Source organism: Rhinopithecus roxellana, chromosome 9, assembly GCF_007565055.1.
Source record: "Rhinopithecus roxellana isolate Shanxi Qingling chromosome 9, ASM756505v1, whole genome shotgun sequence".
In the NCBI taxonomy this organism is placed as follows: Eukaryota; Metazoa; Chordata; class Mammalia; order Primates; family Cercopithecidae; genus Rhinopithecus; species Rhinopithecus roxellana.
Genome location: NC_044557.1, coordinates 136,215,178 through 136,231,507, shown reverse-complemented (window position 1 = coordinate 136,231,507; position 16,330 = coordinate 136,215,178). Strand labels below are relative to the sequence as shown.

The 16,330-nt window shown below is 46.3% G+C and overlaps 1 protein-coding gene across 1 annotated transcript in view; it reads left to right on the top strand.

Annotated features, from left to right (window-relative positions):
• The window catches only part of ELP3 (elongator acetyltransferase complex subunit 3), a 110,438-nt gene extending 108,094 nt beyond the window's left edge, over nucleotides 1-2,344 (top strand). Inside the window, exon 15 of the mRNA XM_010370919.2 lies at nucleotides 1,895-2,344. Within this exon, the coding sequence (XP_010369221.1) occupies nucleotides 1,895-1,971 (77 nt within the window). The 3' untranslated portion in view covers nucleotides 1,972-2,344. The remainder of the gene's footprint in view (nucleotides 1-1,894) is intronic.
• The last annotated feature ends 13,986 nt before the right edge of the window (nucleotides 2,345-16,330 follow it).

The following is a 16,330-nucleotide window of genomic DNA, read 5'->3' as shown; positions in this document are numbered from 1 at the left end:
CGGAGCTTCCTGAGGGAGGGAGCTTGTAGGGGCAGGGCACCAGGAGTTGGGTTTTTGACTTGCTACACCTCCCATGCCGATTTAGACATTCAGGTGGGTTGTGCAGCACCTGTGGACGAACTGAGGCCCTGAGTGACAGATTTAGGGGTTGCCAGTGTATATGCAGGTTTATGCTCAGTGTCACAGGAAGCATGTGCACAGAAGAACTGCATATTGCAGTGATTTCAGTTAGGGATACGAGGAGGAACCAGCAAAGGAGACTGAGGAGCAGCCAGCGAGCTAGAGAAGAATCAGGAGATGCACTTCTCCAAAGCCCAGTGCAGGGACATGCAGAGAGGGAGCGAGGGAGTGCCTGCGGCAGGTGCTGCTGATAGCTCTCCCCGCCCAGCCTCAGCTGTCTCACTCCCACATACAGACAGCCGGGCTCTTTGAGGAACGGGTCCAATATGCAGGGGTAATGGACCTTTCGTACCAACTTCAACTAGTTCATGTTCCTTGAATGCTGAGACATCATAAAAAATAAAATTTGGTCTCTGTTACTGGTTCCTGACATAGAGCTTCTAAAACCCTTATAATTTCCTGAGCTGTAGGGGTTCAAGGGGCATCTTTTGTTCTAATATGGTGACTCTTGGTGAGCTTCTGGGTGGGGACCTGTCACCAGAAAGATCAAGCTATGATGAGAGGGTTGGACTTTCAGCCCCATCCTTCATCCTCCAGGGAGGGAAGGGGGCTGGAAATGGAGTTAGTAATTGATCATACCTACACGGTGAAACTCCATAAAATCCCTAAAAGATGGCGTTCAGAGAACTTTTCATTTTGGCAAACACATCCACTTTCTGGGAGCATGGTGCACCCCAGCACAGTGGGGACAGACAGTCCTGTGCTCAGGACCCTCCCAGACCTCACCCTGTGTGCCTCTTCACCTGGCCGTTCACTTGTGTCTTTTATCATATCCTGGAATAAACTGGTAAACGTAAGTAAATGTTGCCCTGAGCTCTATAAGCCATTATGACAAATTATCAAATCTGAAGAGGGGCTTGTAGGAACCCTCTATTTGTAGCCCAGTCAGACAGCAGTTGTAGGCAACCTGCGGACCCTCTGCTTGCAATTGGTGTCTGAAGTTGCGGGGTAGTATCTGGACTGAGCTTGGAACTAGGGGGCTTTGTGCTCAACAGAGTAGGTAGTATTCAAATTGAGTTAAATTGTAGAACACCCAGTTGGTGTCAACAGAGAACTGGACAGTTGCTTAGTGTGGAAAACCTACACTTCTCTTCACAGACCACACTTCATGAGCCAGGGCCATTCCAGCAAACCTGCTTCTTTGACACAAGCTAATGAGGAAAACACTTTTTCCTGTTAGGCCTTGTATACTCCCAACAACTTCTGTAAGAAGAACAACTTCTTACAGTAGCCACAAGTGTACCTTCACTACTGGGTGAAGATACCTTCGCTACTTGAGTGGAGATTCCATCTTTCCCCCCCACTCTTCTCTCTTTAAAACTTCTGGGAAGCCATCCATCGTTTGGCCTCATCTCTTCTCGTTCACCTGTAACACCTAAGGTAGTGCTTGGTGCTGCCTGTAGGATAGTGAATACACAGGCTCCAACATACGGGTGAGCACATTTGCTATTGCCTGTGAGTGTGTGTGTCACATACCCTAAGCTTATGTTAAAAATCAGGGAAAGAGACTAACTTCTCTCCACTTAGCAGTTTCTGTATTTTAATGCAGCCTGAATTCAAAGTAATAATGTTCCAAACTTATTAAACTGAGATTTTATGTGGGAGAGAATTTGGTCTCTGTGTGGGGGAAGGGTAAAAGGCTGAGGGAAGCACATGCAGACTTTTGAGAATTACTAAAGTGAATGCTCCTTTTTTTACTTCAATTTTTCTGCAGGGGTTGGCACCAGGAATTATTATAGAAAGATCGGCTACAGATTACAAGGCCCGTACATGGTGAAGATGCTGAAATAATGGCCACACCAGTCCACCTTTCTGCAGTATCCTCCCTGGCAGAACACGGAGAATCAGGATTTCTTAAATACTCAACAGAGAGGCTGAGCAGAGCAAATAGGGGACTTCACCCTCATCCCGCAGCTGCAGAGACTGGAAACTGCCTTCAAGGCCATGGCTGGTCATCTGCTGACCACACCCCAGATCCGTCCTCTCCTGTGTGCACCCAAAAAAAATCATTTGCATTTTTGAGGCTTAAATCATCTATCCAGTTTCTAAATTTTGCATGAGGCCTGCAGGTGGCCTATTTTGACTCAGACGGTGACAAAAGCAAATTAACTCATTTGGACACCATAACTCATGAAATAAAACTGATTGTCATTCGAGGAGCAAACTTAGGAGTAGGTTATTTATATACCCTAGGGACAGAAAGTCAGGTTGAAACAGGAAAACCACCAGACTCTGATCTCAGGCCTTTAACGACATACGCATTGGAGCGCAAGTTAGGAAAATGAGCTTTTGTTTTCATGGAAATCATTCTGATTACAGTGCTGATTTAGAAATAGCACTGTGACGGGGAAAGAGGAATTGCAGTTGTGGGGGAGTGAGCTGGCAGCAGCCGGCCACCAGCCTCTCCCAGGCGGGAGTCCACCATCCGAGACGGCGATGACAAAGAGCTTCATTTCACGTTCTTTGTTGTCTCTACTTCCCACCCTCTTGGCAACTACAGAGCAGTGTGGGCAGCCACAAGTGTGGTCCCCAGAGAGCGTCTGGCTTTCCTGTTTGTCTATCCCGAGTGGGTGGAGTCTGAGATTGTGTGCCCCTAAATCAAGATTTGCTTCCACAGAAGCCATTACTTGCAATCTTTTTTTTTTTTTGAGAGAGTCTTGCCCTGTCACCCAAGCTGGAGTGCAGTGGCGCGATCTCACTGCATCCTCAGCCTCCCGAGTAGCTGGGATTACAGGCACCCACCACTGCACCTGGCTAATTTTTCTATTTTTAGTAGAGATGGGGTTTCACCATATTGGTCAGGCTGGTCTCGAACTCCTGACCTCAGGTGATCCATCCACCTCGGCCTCCCTAAATGCTGGGATTACAGGCATGAGCCACCGCACCCAGCCTTTAATTTTTTAAGGTGGATTTTGGTTGTTATAAATGGAGAAAGGTAAGAGTTCAAGTTCAACTTGTGTGAAAGCAAAACAATGGAAAACAGGATTGGCTTCTTCAAAGGCTCCTCTTGTAGAACTGCCTCTTTGAGATTTCGAGGTAATCTACTTTGGAGACTCTGCCTGGAGAGGGTCAGTTCCTAAGTTAAGAGCATTGCTTAACCTTGGCTCCTGTGGCATTTTACAAAGGTTTAAAGGAATTGATTCCTCTGAAAGGGCCTGAAAATAAAAAGTCCTTAACATACAAAGGAGAGTCATGTGGTTTTTTTTTTCTCTCCCTGTAAATGCAGTGACATGTGCCACGAATGTGCAGGTTTCAGTTTCCAACCTATGGCACTGTTCATTTCCTCCTGGGTGCTGTTTGCCATTTCATTAAACTGCTACGAGGCAAATGGCAGTGGCTTTGTTACGGGCTCACTGTGGAACTACCATGGCTTTCCATGAGTGTCGTTCAGGGACTTAGCTACTTCTCAATTATGCTTTTTTACCCTATAAAAATAAAACTAATAAAGCATACTCTCGCTGGCTGTCAGAGCTGTGTTGCTGGAGACAGAACCAGCCGCACAGCCCTGGAGCGCAAAGTCTCTGGGCCTCGACCTTCTCATCTGTGCTAGGTGCCCAAATGGATCAACACACATAACTTACAAGAAGGGCTTTTGTGAAATGGTAAAAAGGCCTGCACATGGAAAGTTCACTTCAAAAGATGACAATTTAGGGAATTTGAAACGAAATGGCAGGAACTTGCACCTTTCTGATGGCTGTCAGCCTTATCTCAGGATTCACGAGAATCCCTCTTTCTAGCTCATCCCTGGCCTGCCTTGCCGTATCTTGTGGCCTGTGCCAATTGGCAGCAGTTGGGGAGCTTCCCCCGGGTGTCAGAGCACCTGCTTCCCTCTGCCACCAGAAGCTTCCGCTTCTCTTGTGACTGCCAGGGCTTGTTCCGGCACGGATGGTGCTTGGCGCCTCCACTGTCCGGCTGGTCTGGCCGCTCTGAGGCCTGTGGGGCCACTTCATAAGAAAGCTCAGTTGGGCATGATCCTGCTGGCCTCGGTGTGAAACCATCACAGCTGCAGCCTGATCCCACCTGAACTGAAGGACTCCTTAGCAACCACCTCCAACCCAGAAAGCTCTGCTTTTAGCTCAACTTCTGGGACATCACCTGAAGGGTTTTTTTTTCTTCTTCTTTTTTTAATTCAAGTCATATCAAAAACAGACTGAAATAAATTTGAACAGACAATGAGATTTTTAAAATACATTATCACCAAGTGAAAGGGCCTGGTAAAACTCATTGTTCCATTTGGGAACAAGCAAACCCCTTTTCCATTTTCCATCTCTGCAGACCCAAAAGTACCGCAAAGACAACTCAAAAACCAACGCCTGTTCCCCTAAAACGTCTTTCAGATTGCAAATTTTCATTGCCAATGGGTTTTTCACTTTTTTGTTTTCAAGATTATCACATTAAAAACAGAAAATCTTGTTCCTAAAGAACTCACAGACCCCTGAGTTTACCAAAAACAAAAAAACAAAAAAAAAAAACCACAAGATCTGGAATCTGAAAACCTGGTTTCCTCATTAACCATGAAGCTTTGAGCAAGGCCCCTCCCTGTTTCTGAGCTACCATTTCCCTATTTGTCAACATGTGTCGCTCGGGGCAAGCGTAGGAATCAGATGTGGCATTTGAGAGACACTGCATAAACCAGGACATAACACCGATAGTTGTTGCTGCCCCCAGTGAAGTGCCTTCTCTGCTGATGTGTGACCTTGGGCAAGTCAACCCTGCAAAGTTTCTTCATCTGTAAAATGGGAGTGAGGACTACAGAAGCCCATGTATGCAGGGTTCTTAGAACAGGAAGCGTACTATAGAAGCACTAGCTTTGATTGCTAATATCTAACAAGTGCAATCATCCACCCATTTTTTTTCTTCAATGAGGGAGATTCTCTGCTGACAACAGAATTTCTGATTCTTTGCTACAATCTAAGTTTTTCTTAGAAGCCCATGTCAGAAGAATAGTATCTCTAATGCTCCAAGACCCTATCTCCTTCTCCTCTGGTCTATTTTATTCACACAAGTCTAGGGTTGCACACTGTCAAATCCATTCCTTGAGGGCCAAGATCCTAGGTGAGATTGCAACAGCAAAAAGCATTTTGAAATGCTGCTGTCTTTGGAGTGGCTTCCCGGAAAGGTGTCCAGTATCAGCACGCATTGCCGATCCCTGTGTGAGCTGGTGGCTGTGTCCACCTAGGGAGTCTGGCAGCCATTTGTGGCAGGGGTTGGGATGGGGAGGGGACACCCTTCTATATATTGGAGTTGTGTACACCAGCAATACGTTTGTGTTTCATTCTGTGAAGGCATTTCCAAAAATGATGTTTCAAGAAACCTATTTTAATGTAGACAAATCCATGCCTGGGAAAAAGTTGCCACTCGGCTGCTTTTCTCTATCCTGCCTTCATTGCCGTTACCCAGATGTGCAGCTTTATCTCCTTTGTCTCTACAAGCCTAATTCCCCCCTTGTCCACCTGGAAAATTTCTCGTCATTCAGGAGAACAAAGGACGATTTGTTGAGCCTCCACCAGGCCCTGGACTCTGCCTCAGGTCCTTTCACCTTCTTCATCTTGGGAAATCCCTCCAACCCCCGCCGTCCTCAAGGTCAATAAGGTAAGGTGAATAGTCTCCACTACTTTTTTTTTGTTTTTGAAACAGGATCTCACTCTGTTGTCCAGGCTGGAGTGCAGTGGCATAGTCATGGGTCCCTGTAGCCGTGCAAACTCCCAGGCCCAAGCACTCCTCCCACCTCAGTCTCTCAAGTGGCTGGGACTACAGGCATGCACCGCTACACCCAGCTAATTTTTTTATTTTTTATAGAGGCGGGAGGGGCCTTGTTGTGTTGCCCAAGCTGGTCTTGAACTCCTGGGCTCGAGTGATCCTTCCTCCTCAGCCTCCCAAAGTGTTGGGATTACAGGCGTGAGCCACCGCGTCTGACCTTGTCTCCATTACTTAAGTAAGGAAGGCAGGCTGGTGTCTTCACCTCTGAGCCTGGCATCACAGGAAGCCACTGTGGCACCCAGGTGCAGTCACAGTGCCATTCCCCAAATATCTGGGGATCGTGTATACTATACTCTGAATAGGACCCTGGCGTGGCCCAGTGCAGCGGCCCTGGTCTCAGCCACTAAATACTAAGATGCAGGCTTCGAGACCGAGTCAGTGACTCAGCCCTTCCCACCCCACCCAGCCCCACTCTTCCTCTTTTAGAGGAAAGCGTTTCCAGTCAGCTTATGTTAGACCTGGGCACCGAGCCTGTGCCTTCAGATGTGAATTTCACCCTCACGGCAGCCTGTGAGAGAAGCCCTATTATCAGCATCCCAGCAGTTCCAACTGGCGGGAGTGGAAGTGGATGATTTCCTTAAGAGATAATGCAAAGTACAGAAAGAGTCTGCTCTTTTCATTTAAATGAAAATAGCGCTTGGGGGCTCTAAAAATTATATATGCTTATTATAACAAATGGAAATGAGACAGAAAAGCACAAAATAACCTGAAATCCCACCATCAATGCCAGCCGTGGCTAACATTGTGATGAATGTCCTTCCAGCCATCTCTCTGCACACACAGACACACACAGACATGCAATCAGTTTTACATAAAAGAGTCATATTGTACATGTTGCTGCTTTTTTACTCTACAAGATGTAAAGCAAGCATCTTTCCATTTCAATATGGATCTACTTGAATTTTTTTTTATTATTTTTGTTTGTTTGTTTGCTTTTGAGATAAGGTCTCCCTCTGTCACCCAAGCTGGAGTGCAGTGGTACTATCTCGGCTCACTGCAACCTCCAACTTTTGGGTTCATATGATCCTCCTGCCTCAGCCTCCCAAGTAGCTGGAACTACAGGTGCACACCATCACACCCAGCTGATTTATTTTTTTGTAGAGCTGAGGTCTCCCTGTGTTGCCCATGCTGGTTCTCAAACCCCTGGCTCAAGCTATTCCATCCTTTGCAGTGAGTACCTAGTGGTCCCCTGTCTGCAGATGCACGGTTGATTTCAGCGGGCCTTTCTAATCTCACACTCTCATCATCACAGTACCTAGAAGCACCAATCTGTTGACTCAATACCAAGATTTACTTCTTTAATTTATTTTCTACAAACATTCATGACTGGCCCCCTTTGTGCCCCCACCCCGACCCCCCTACCCCTTTGGTTGTCCTGCCACCAAGCCTTTCAGTCCTTCACTCACAATGGGGAAGGCCTCCCTGGCTCGCGTGTGGCCTTTCTCATCCAGAGGGCAGCAGCACATTTCATCATGAACAAGTCCCATCACACAAAATGTCAAGATGCCTGCTCACTGGAAGGCACTGGAGCGTGACACCCTTTACTGAGGTGAGAGGTGACTGTACCTTATCTTTTTTCCCCTGATGTAAGGGACTACGTCAAGTCAGATCCCTGCACCAGCTGCAGCCCTGCAGAGATGCTCGTCAACTTGTCTGCAAGGCTAGAAAATGTGACCACCAGGGAGACTTGATGGTACCTGCTGTCACCATCAGGGCAGGCAGCAGAGGGGCTCTTAGCGCTTGGATCCCTCCCCCCCCACAAAAAGAATGGCGGGACATTCAGATGCCTGGGTGCCAGGCTTGCTTCCGCCTCTGTCCAGCTCTGCAGAGACAGGGTCTGGGTCACCACCTGTCTAGGGTGCTGAGGCAGCAAGCAAAGATCACCTGCATCTACCTGAAAGAAAGTACAGGAACATTTTGGCGAGAGGAAGAAAGGGAAGTAATGCGTTGAGCAGTCATGTCTGGTATTGCCCCACAGCAGTCCTCTGAGGGTGGAATTAAGGTCCCCATTTTACAAATGGGAAACTCAGGCTCAAAACAGCTCAGTAAATTAACCAAGGCCACAGAGCTAGTCAGAGAAATGAGTGTGAAGATGACAGACTGGCCCAATACAGTGGCTCGTGCCTGTAATCCCTGCAATTTGAGAGGCTGAGGTGGGAAGATCCCTTGAGCTCAAGAATTCGAGACCAGCCTGTGCAACACAGTGATACCCATTCTCTATAAAAAAATTAGCCAGGTGTACTGGTGCACACCTACAGTTCTACCTGCTACAGAGGCTGAGGCAGGAGGATCGCTTGAGCCTAGGCGTTGGAGGCTGCAGTGAGCCATGATTGTGCCACTGTACTCCAGCCTGGGTGACAGCAAGACACTGTCTAAAAAAAAAAAACAAAACAAAAAACAAAAAAACACAATAACAACACAAAACCACACACACACAACAAATTGACATTTGCAGACTTGCAGAAATTCATATTTATGAGCAGTGGTTCCTCTAGAATTTCTAAAACAAAGTTTCTGACTGGCAGTTGGGTTGGAGAAGAATTTATCTTGAAGCTAACGTGACCTGGCAGACATCGTTTGCTCCCCACCACCTGTTCCAAGCCACTTCTTAGCACAACAACTGCCAATGGGCTCTTGAAAGACCTCTTGATTGAAATATACAGACAACAGATACATCCAAATAAAAACTGGTAAATAGGGACAATATGGAAAGAATGAACTAGTAGCAGGAAATCAATCTGCTTAAATAGAAAATTGAAACTAAGTAACTCTGGGAGTTACTGTTACAGAAAAGAATGGAAGTTTCTGGGTTAAAATGGAGGACGGAACACACACATCTAGTATTGCTTCCACCTGGAGCTAGATGTGTGCATTCCATCCTCCCTTTTAACTGATGTTAAAGAGAGGTGAGGGCCTAGCACGGTGACTCACGGTGACTCCCTATACTTGGGGAAGCCAAGGTGGGAGGATTGCTTGAACCCAGGAGTTTGAGACCAGCCTGGGCAACATAGCAAGACCCTATCTCTACAAAAAGTTTTTAAAACTCAGCCGGGTTCACACCTGGCTGTGATGGCACACACCTGTAGTCCCAGTGATTTGGGAGAGGTTGAGGCAGGAGAACCACTGGAGCCCAGAAGTTTGAGGCTGCAGTGAGCTATGATTGAGCTGCTGCATTCCAACCTGGGTGACAAAGTGAGATCTGTCACCAAAAAAAACAAAAGACTAAGTTTGCCTGATGCTTTCAGGTGTGGAAAAAGAGACAAGTGAGCCATGCAGAGGAGGAAGCCAGAATGGGGTGTCTAGGGTTTGTCCAAAAGGCCTTCACAGAGGGGCAGAGAGGTCCCAGCACAGAGAAACTGAAAGTCCCCTCTCACCCCACATCCCTCAGGCTGCAGAGGAATAAGTGGCCAAGACTACAGGTGGGAGCAGTCTCCTTCCCCACTCAACCCTGTGGGGACCCAGAGGCCACAGAGCCAATGTAGGCTCCTAAGGCCCCTGCCTCCCTTATTTCACCTCTGTCCCCAGCACCCCAGCCCTTCCTCCTCCAGGAAATAGGGAGGAAGTGCGGGTGCCCCTGTGGCAGGCCCTCCCTGGAAGAATGGAAGTTCCACCCTGGAAATGTGGATGTCATACGGCCTGGGCCGTTCTCATTGTTGAACTGAGATCGTGTTGAGAGGCTCAGAGAGAAGGAAGGACACCTGTTACCTAAGACAAGTCATAAAAGTCAGGGGAGGCTGAGGTTTTCATCCCAGGGCTGGGGAAATAAAATAATAGTTGGCCTTTGAGAACCTCCCATCAGCTTGTTCAAATAACAGCAACATTCTGATTGTGTTCCCAGCTCAGTCTGTTCAATTAGCAGGCACATGGACAACACTGGATTTCCATTTTAAATTGAAACAAAACAAAACATTTAACGATCACTTTTGTTTTAATAAGTTATTACTCCCTTTGAAAACAAACTTTTTCTTCTGTACCAAGATGTCGGCGATACAGGTGGAATTTGACCTTTCTCTGGAACTAAAGGATTTAGCCTTGAATTTTCTGCCTGGGAGTATTTACAGGGTGAGGCCGTTTTCAGCCACAGGAGGGTTTATGGTGAAATGAAACCCATAGTGTCAGTACTCTGGGGTTAAGATTAGAGATCCTTTCTGTATTTGGAGTTTAAAGTGTCACTTTTCAGAGAATTTGACATTTCAGATTATTTGACCGATCAGCTGTGATTCCAACTTAAAACAGGCAGTTGATTTTTAGACTTAGGATTTTAAATGGAAAGATGTGAGAGAATTTGAATAAATTTGCAAGCAATGCTGGAATGTTTAAGAAATCTTGAGATTTGCTATATTTAAATTTTTAATGTGTTAGATTTATAAGACTTTTGAAAAGTTACTTGGGGCTGGGCACCATAGCTCACACCTGTGATCCCACACTTGAGGTCAAGGAGGGCAGATCACTTGAGCTTAGGAATTCAAGACCAGCCTGGGTGACATGGTGAAACCCTATCTCTGCAAAAAATACAAAATTTAGCTGGGTGTGGTGGCGTGCACCTGTAGTCCCAGCTACTCAGGAAGCTGAGGTGGGAGGATAGCTTGAGCCCAGCAGGAGGTTGAGGCTGCTGTGAGCCATGATCAGGCCACTGCACTTCAGCCTAGATGACAGAATGAGACCCTGTCTCAGGCAGAAAAAAAAAGAAATTACTTGGAAGGGTTTTTGCTTGCTGAAGTCATAAGTTGCCTAGTCGGGCACTTAAAGTACATAAAAAGAAAATTAAGATATTGAATTTATATAAATTTGTCAATGTGGTTTTAAAACATTGAAGAAAATTTTATTTTTAAAAGCTTTTTAAAAAAAAATATATATATATATATATATTATAGAGACAGGGTCTCACTATGTTGCCCAGGCTGGTCTCAAACTCTTGGCCTCAAATGATCCTCCCACCTCGGCCTTCCCAAAGTGCTGGGAGATTGCAGGCGTGAACCACCACACCCGAACTCAAAAAAGCCTTAACCGACTTGAAAATAGGACTGATTTGGAAGACGCATGCTTAACTCACACCAGGCATGGAGAAGGGCAGTGAATCACACATGGCACATCCTGAAATCTCAATCCTCTTGTCACTCGTAGGCTCTGGAAGTTGCACAGCAAGTTCAGCCACATTCTATAACTGTGTGAGCTGGTTCATTGACTCTATTCATTTATCACCAAGAATCCACAATAGTAGGGAAATCCACAGAGCACTAGTGGAGCCCGCTCTGTCAGGAGAATCCAGGAAACCTAGAGGAAGGGCTGTGAGGGATGAGTGGGAGTGGAACAGGGGATCAGGCATGGAAAGAGAATTCCAGGCAGAGTAGCAGGAAGGCCCCAGCCTGGGAAGATGTCTCAACATCAGGTTGGAAAGACCAGTTCTAGAAAGAAATAGGCTAAATTAGAGTGAAGTCAAGTCAGGCACAGTGACTCATGCCTATAATCCAGAACTTTAGCAGGCTAACGCAGGAGGATTGCTTGAGCCCAGGAATTCCAGATTAGCCTGGCCAACGTAGCAAGACCCTGTGTCTACAAAAAATTTTTAAATTAGCTGGGTGTGGTGGTACATGCCTTCAGTCCCAGCTATTTGGGAGGCTGAGGCAGGAGGATCGCTTGAGCTTGGGAGGTTGAAGCAGCAGTGAGCCGTGATTGCACCACTGCACCCCAACCTGGGCAACAGAGCAAGACCCTATCTCCAAAAAAAAAAAAAAAAAGAGTGAAGGCAAGAGAACATCTGAGAACTCAGTATCAGGATTCAAACTATAGCAGCAAGTGGACTGGAAGGGTGGGGGAGTGGGGAACATCAACAAACGCAGTATCCTTTAAACAAAGATAGTATCCCACAGTGACGCAGTGGCATAAAGAGGTAGGGTCCTGGGACTCTCCTCCTGTGAGCTGCCCCAGGCCTGGGACCTCACCTGTTCTTGTGTTCCCAGAGCCTGGCACCCAGAAGGTGTTCCATAAATCTTTGTTGGAAGAATGACAAGAAGGGAAGGATGGGAAGAAAATGTCTAAGATGGGGGAACTATTGGAATGAAGTTGAGAGACACTGACTCAGCACATACTGTGGTTCAGCTGATGTTTTCTTTTCCTTTTTCTTTTTTTGAGACAGAGTCTTGCACTGTCACCAGGGCTGGAGTGCAATGGCACGATATCGGCTCACTGCAACCTCCACTTCCGCCTCCTGGGTTCATGTGATTCTCTTGCCTCAGCCTCCTGAGTAGCTGGGATTACAGGTGCACACCACCACACCTGGCTAATTTTTTGTATTTTTAGTTGAGATGGGGTTTCACTATGTTGGCCAGACTGGTCTTGAACTTCTGACCTCGTGATCTGCCCTCCTTAGCCTCCCAAAGTTTTAGGATTACAGATGTGAGCCGCCACACCCAGCCTGTTGTTTTCTTGTGTGTTGTTTCTCTTTATGATTTATCCTGCCCAACACAAAAGTAAGCAAAGCAGCTTCGTATTGTCTAACTTGCTTTTAATATTTTACTTGAAATGTCATAACTAGAAAGTTTTCTGTGCTTTAAAATGTCAACATCGACCTCCTGCTTCACCCTCCAGGTCTTGTTCCCAGTGCTTATTCTCCTGGGCCCCTTTGCCCAGGGGTGTGACGGCGCCTCCCTCCCTTTGGCTTGTATAACATTACGCAGTCCAGCCTCCCTCCTCCTCTCTCCTTCCTACTTAGACACACTCCACTCTGAGTTGTGAATCTATTCGTGACAACCGTATCCCCTCTGCATGGGCACCAGTCACCCATTTCCACTTGCGCTGTTGACATTTCTGCTGTCATGTCCCACTGTTGCCTCAAAGTCATCTAAAATTAAACTCCTCTCCCTCCACCCCCACAAAACCACTGCCCTTCTTGACTTGGACCACTGTTAATGGCATCAGTATCCTCCCAACCACCCAAACTCCAAGCTTTTAGTCACTTTGGACTTTGCTCCCTTCCTCACCCTGCATATGTAGCTAATTACTAAGCTCTTTCCTCAATTTTTCTCTAACATTCATCTGAGTTTTCACTGCCTTGCTCACTTTGACACACAAGTCATAATATTTAGAGGTACACAGTGATGCTTCCATATGTACAATGTAAGTGATCAGATGAGGGTAATTAGCATGTTCATCATCCCAAACATCTATCATTTCTTTGTGTTGGGAGTGTTGAATATCCTACTCCTAGCTACTTCAAACTATATATTATTGTTAACTAAGTCATCCCACAGTGCTACAGAACACTACGACATTTCTCCTATCTAGCTGGATTCTGTATGCTTTAACAAATATCTCCCTGCTCTTTCTAACTGATCTGTCTGCCTCTATTTTCTCCCTCCTTTAATCTGACTTGTCAGATTAACCTTCCTGTAACAATCATAAAAGCAACAATAGCTAGCATTTATCAAAACTTGCTACGAGCTAGGCACTGTTCTAAGAGCTCTACATATAGGCATACGTTCAAAACTCACATCAGTCTCATCGTGTTACTTTTTTTTTTTCTTTTTTTTTTTGAGGCAAAGTCTTGCTCTGTCGCCTAGGCTAGAGTGGTGCAATGGTGCAATCCCAGCTCACTGCAACCTCCGCCTCCCCGGTTCAAGTGATTCTCCTGCCTCAGCCTCCCAAGTCGCTGGGATTACAGGAGCATGCCACCACGCCTGACTAATTTTTATATTTTTAGTAGAGATGGGGTTTCCCCATGTTGGCCAGGCTGGTCTCAAACTCGTGACCTCAAGCAATCCGCCTGCCTTGGCCTCCCAAAGTGCTGGGATTACAAGTGTGAGCCACCACGCCTGGCCTACTCTTATTTTATAGATAAGAAAACGTGAGGTACAGATAGGTTAAGTAGCTTGCTCAACAACACACAGCTAGGATGTGGCATCGGAGGATGACCCAGGAGGTCCGCATTGCCTACAAAATGAACTGCATCTTCCCATGTCCCCACCTCCCTCTCTCTGCTCAGCTACACTGAGGTCAGCAAGACGCCCAGTGTGCGCCTCTTCTGTGCCCCAAAACACAACTCAGCCCCTTCCCACCTCCCTTCCGGGGCCATCTGAGCTCACCATGGTCTTGTGAGCATTGCCGACGCTACCCATTAGCACCACAGGGGTACTTGTTGGCGGGGTGTATGTGCTGACATAGGACATGGACTTGATGGGACTATTTTGTCATGGAAGACGTTTTAAGGTGGCAGGATCCAAACAGTCATATCAAAATGTAAATGCACTACTGCCTTTTAGGTTTTATTTTGTGTTTAATTGCCATAAAATATCCATAATAGACTTCCTTAACCCTCACCCTATCCCTCAAGTGCTCTCAGCCCCGCAGATGTTCAGGGGATAGAGGAGTGGTCTGTGTTGCGCATCGCTTGATCTGTTACCTCTCTATTCTGGTTTTTCACTAGGATATGCATCCACGTAGGACAAAATTCTGAAGGGACAAAGGATATAGCATGAAAAATAAGTCTCCTTTATACCCCATCCCGTGCCACCCTGCCCCTCCCAAAGGCAACCACTCATCTTTTCAGAGAGTATATATCCAGTGAATGTCAGGCATATCAATACAGATGCCTGATACTTTTAAAGATGAAAGTGCACTCATGTGTTTTCTGACATTATGATGATCGAGACACAAATATTAAAAAGTATCCTGATGTTAACATGGCGACATTGACGTGTCCTGCACTTCCCCTCCAGCTCTTTGTAAAAGGGATGAAGTCTTACACATCCTGTGCCTCTGCTCTCCAATCTCTTCATGTCCCCCGGGCCCAGTGCTGGTCCAGGGTCTGGGCTCAGAGCAGACACTCAATGATATGATTTGAAGAAAGCTCAGACAAAACCCTGGTCTAGAACGAGGGCAGGAACCAAGTGAGTGGTGGAGAGGGAAGAACTGGGGGTGGAGAGGGAAGAACTGGGAGTGAGCCCAGGAGGGAAAAGTGGAAGCAATGGGGAAGAGGAAATGGCAATGCTTACCTGGCACTCTCCTCCCCTATCCACCAAGGCACTGATCAGCCCTTGACAGCCCATTGTGGGAAAGTCCCCAGTCCACCTGCTGCTGGGGTACCCATTCATCCAAGCCTGACCACCCGAGGCCAAGGGGCTGCAGCTTAGCCCACTTTCCCTGTGGTTTATTCACTTTACAGAATTAGACTCAGTTCGACTTACCAGGCCCGGGTCTCTAACCGTCCTTACCATCCCTGAGAGAAAATTGCTTCTCTGGTGACTCACAGGGAAGGAGCCATAAAGCACTGAATCACCGATGCCCCCTCCTACCCCGCTTAGTAGTTTCTGCTTGTGTTTTCCCTTCCAGAGACAATTTTGGATCTGTTTCTGTGGCCGTGGCCCCATACGATGGCTGCCGGCTGAACCGAAGTTGGCAGTAATCTTTTCCCCAATTCATTGTTTACCTGAGACTGGCTGTCACTGATAAATGCCTTGCCTGGCTACTAACCACGGTGAAAAAGAACAGAAAATCAGATCAACAAGAGAACAGATTTGTGCTTGGCTGAAGCCCACGCTGTTTCCAAATGATAAGAAGTTCATGCCCCTGACTGAGGCTGTGAGGAAACCTTTCTCTAATGGGTTTTGAAAATTGTTTAAGAATAATTATGAATAGTGTGACTTTGAAAAGGCCACCACAAAGGGAAAATGCAACACTCCTTTAAGACATATGAATGTTTTTGTCTGAAAGAAATGCCCAGCAATTGACATGCAAAAAAAAGAAAAAGAAAAAGAAATTGAAACTAGAAACTAGAGACAGACCTTACATCTGTCACAAAAATTAACTCAAAATAGATCACAGACCTAAATGTAAAACACAACTGTAAACCTCCTAGAAGATAACACAGGAGAACATTTTGATGACTGAGTATGGCAAAGACTTTTTAGATACAACACCAACGACAAAGATCCATGAAAGAACCCATTGATTAATTGAACTTGATTAAAATAAAAAACTTGAGCTCTGTGAAAGACACTATCAAGAGAGTAAGAAGAAAAGCCACAGACTGGAAGAAAATGTTGCAAAAGACATACCTGATAAAAGATGTATATTCAAAACATACAAAGAGCTCTTAAAATTCAACAATAAGAAAATAAACAACCTGATTTTTAAAACGGGCCAGGCTGCACATGGTGGCTTACACCTGTAATCCCAGTACTTTAGTAGGCCAAGGTAGGTGAATCACTTGAGCCCGGGAGTTTGAGACCAGCCTGGGCAATATGGTGAAACCCCATCTCTACAAAAAGTTATAAAAAACTAGTCAGGTATAATGGTACATGCCTGTAGTCCCAGCTACTCAGGAGGCTGAGGTGGGAGGATCACCTGAGCCTGGAAGGTCAAGGTTGCAATGAGCCATGATCGCACCACTGCA